Here is a 1997-nt window from a genome sequence, read left to right as displayed (position 1 = left end):
AGAGACTGCTGCTGCGTGGATCAGGGATGCAGATTAACCCCACCACAATGCCAGAGGCAGCTTTTCAAGAAGCACATCAAGGCAGGGTCTACGTGGAAGGAAAGGGGCTTTCTAGGATCTGTGCCTACAGTTTCCTGATGTATTTGGGAGGGTGTGAATAGTAGTGGAGCTATTATGTTTGAGCGAGACTCTTACAGCATTAGAGTGAGAGCTGTGAAGTTCTGTGAGGAAACTGCTTAAGTCCTTTCACCTGTTGCTTTGCCTACTGAAAGCACCATCACTGCTGTGGTGTCCTCTTACAACCTGACAACACATGGCTATCCCTGGGCAGTGTCCTGGTGCCAGGAGGGGTCCTCAGGGCAGATCTGAGCACAGGGCGGGTGGGATGGGGGCTGGCAGCACTGACAGGGTGGTGACGTGGGGACACAGAAATGGCTCCTGGCACAAAACAGCTCCTGGGAGCAGAGAGCCAGGACTTGCTCCAGCATTCTCTTGACTCTGTACTAAAGCACAGGGAGACACATTTTCCCTCAGGTCTCCCCTGTTTTCAGGCTGAGAGAAATGTGAAAGATGAGGATTTCTACCCCTTCAAAGAATTTCTCCTCTGAAACATCACAAATCTGAGCTCATAAAAAGGAATTGAATACATTTCCCCCAAAGAAAAAGAAATAATTTTGAGGAGACTTTTTGGCAAACAGCATAAGATTGAATAAAAGAAGTCTGTCTTAACTTGTCAATGTCTTCTAGTTCAACCTCCCTGACTGCAGTGAACAAATGTCCAACGGCAGCTCCATCACTGAGTTCCTCCTCCTGGCATTTGCAGACACACGGGAGCTGCAGCTCCTGCACTTCTGGCTCTTCCTGGGCATCTACCTGGCTGCCCTCCTGGGCAACGGCCTCATCATCACCGCCATCGCCTGCGACCACCACCTCCACACCCCCATGTACTTCTTCCTCCTCAACCTCTCCCTCCTCGATCTGGGCTCCATCTCCACCACTCTCCCCAAAGCCATGGTCAATAACCTCTGGGACACCAGGGACATCTCCTACTTGGGATGTGCTGCACAGCTCTTTTTCTTTGTCTTCTTGATAACAGCAGAGTTTTATCTTCTCACCATCATGGCCTATGACCGCTACGTTGCCATCTGCCAACCCCTGCACTACGGGACCCTCCTGGGCAGCAGAGCTTGTGTCCACATGGCAGCAGCTGCCTGGGGCACTGCGTTGCTCTATTCTCTCCTGCACACTGCCAACACATTTTCCCTACCCCTCTGTGGAGGCAATGTTGTGCACCAGTTCTTCTGTGAAATCCCCCAGATCCTCAAGCTCTCCTGCTCAGATTCCTACCTCAGGGAAGTTGTGATTATTGTGGTTAGTGTCTGTTTAGCTTTTGGGTGTTTTCTTTTCATTCTTTTTTCCTATGGCCAGATCTTCAGGGCCGTGCTGAGGATCCCCTCTGAGCAGGGACGGCACAAAGCCTTTTCCACGTGCCTCCCTCACCTGGCTGTGGTCTCCCTGTTTGTCAGCACTTCCATGTTTGCCCACCTGAAGCCCCCCTCCATCTCTTCCCCATCCCTGGACCTGGTGGTGTCATTTCTGTACTCGGTGGTGCCTCCAGTATTGAACCCCCTCATCTACAGCATGAGGAACCAGGAGATCAAGGATGCCCTGAGGAAATGATAAGAGAATGATTTTGTGAAAAAATAAAGTACCTGTCTTCTGTAAATCACTCATACTTTAAATCATTACATCTCAGTGCATAATCTGTAGCTTTTGTGTTTTTTTGTTGGGGTTGGGTGGGCTTTTTTGCTTTCTTTAATTTACATGGTGTTCTCTACAAAGAAGTGTCAATATGTGAGCCTTTTCTAATAATGCATCTATTAAGATTTTGTGTGACCCAAAGACTGTGTAAATTAGGGCCTATGTTTTCTTTCTGTTTAAACAAGATAAAGGATGCTGCAGAAACATGTTTCTCTGAGATCCTTCCTTGAAGACCA

General features: G+C 48.7%; 1 protein-coding gene across 1 annotated transcript; it reads left to right on the top strand.

The window, feature by feature from the left end:
* Nucleotides 1–774: 774 nt before the first annotated feature.
* Nucleotides 775–1680, top strand: LOC116963425 (olfactory receptor 14C36-like). Its single transcript, XM_033000129.2, has one exon. It carries the CDS (start codon nucleotides 775–777, stop codon nucleotides 1678–1680), a length of 906 nt encoding a protein of 301 aa, XP_032856020.2.
* The last annotated feature ends 317 nt before the right edge of the window (nucleotides 1681–1997 follow it).

This window comes from Tyto alba, unplaced genomic scaffold, assembly GCF_018691265.1.
Source record: "Tyto alba isolate M040663 unplaced genomic scaffold, T.alba_DEE_v4.0 Super-Scaffold_15, whole genome shotgun sequence".
In the NCBI taxonomy this organism is placed as follows: domain Eukaryota; kingdom Metazoa; phylum Chordata; class Aves; order Strigiformes; family Tytonidae; genus Tyto; species Tyto alba.
Note: the sequence above shows the minus strand (reverse complement) of the source record. Positions and strands in the feature narration are given on the sequence as shown.

Bases quoted from the DNA above. Each gene is read 5' to 3' on its own strand.
- LOC116963425 (XM_033000129.2), top strand. From the start codon at position 775: ATGTCCAACGGCAGCTCCATCACTGAGTTCCTCCTCCTGGCATTTGCA.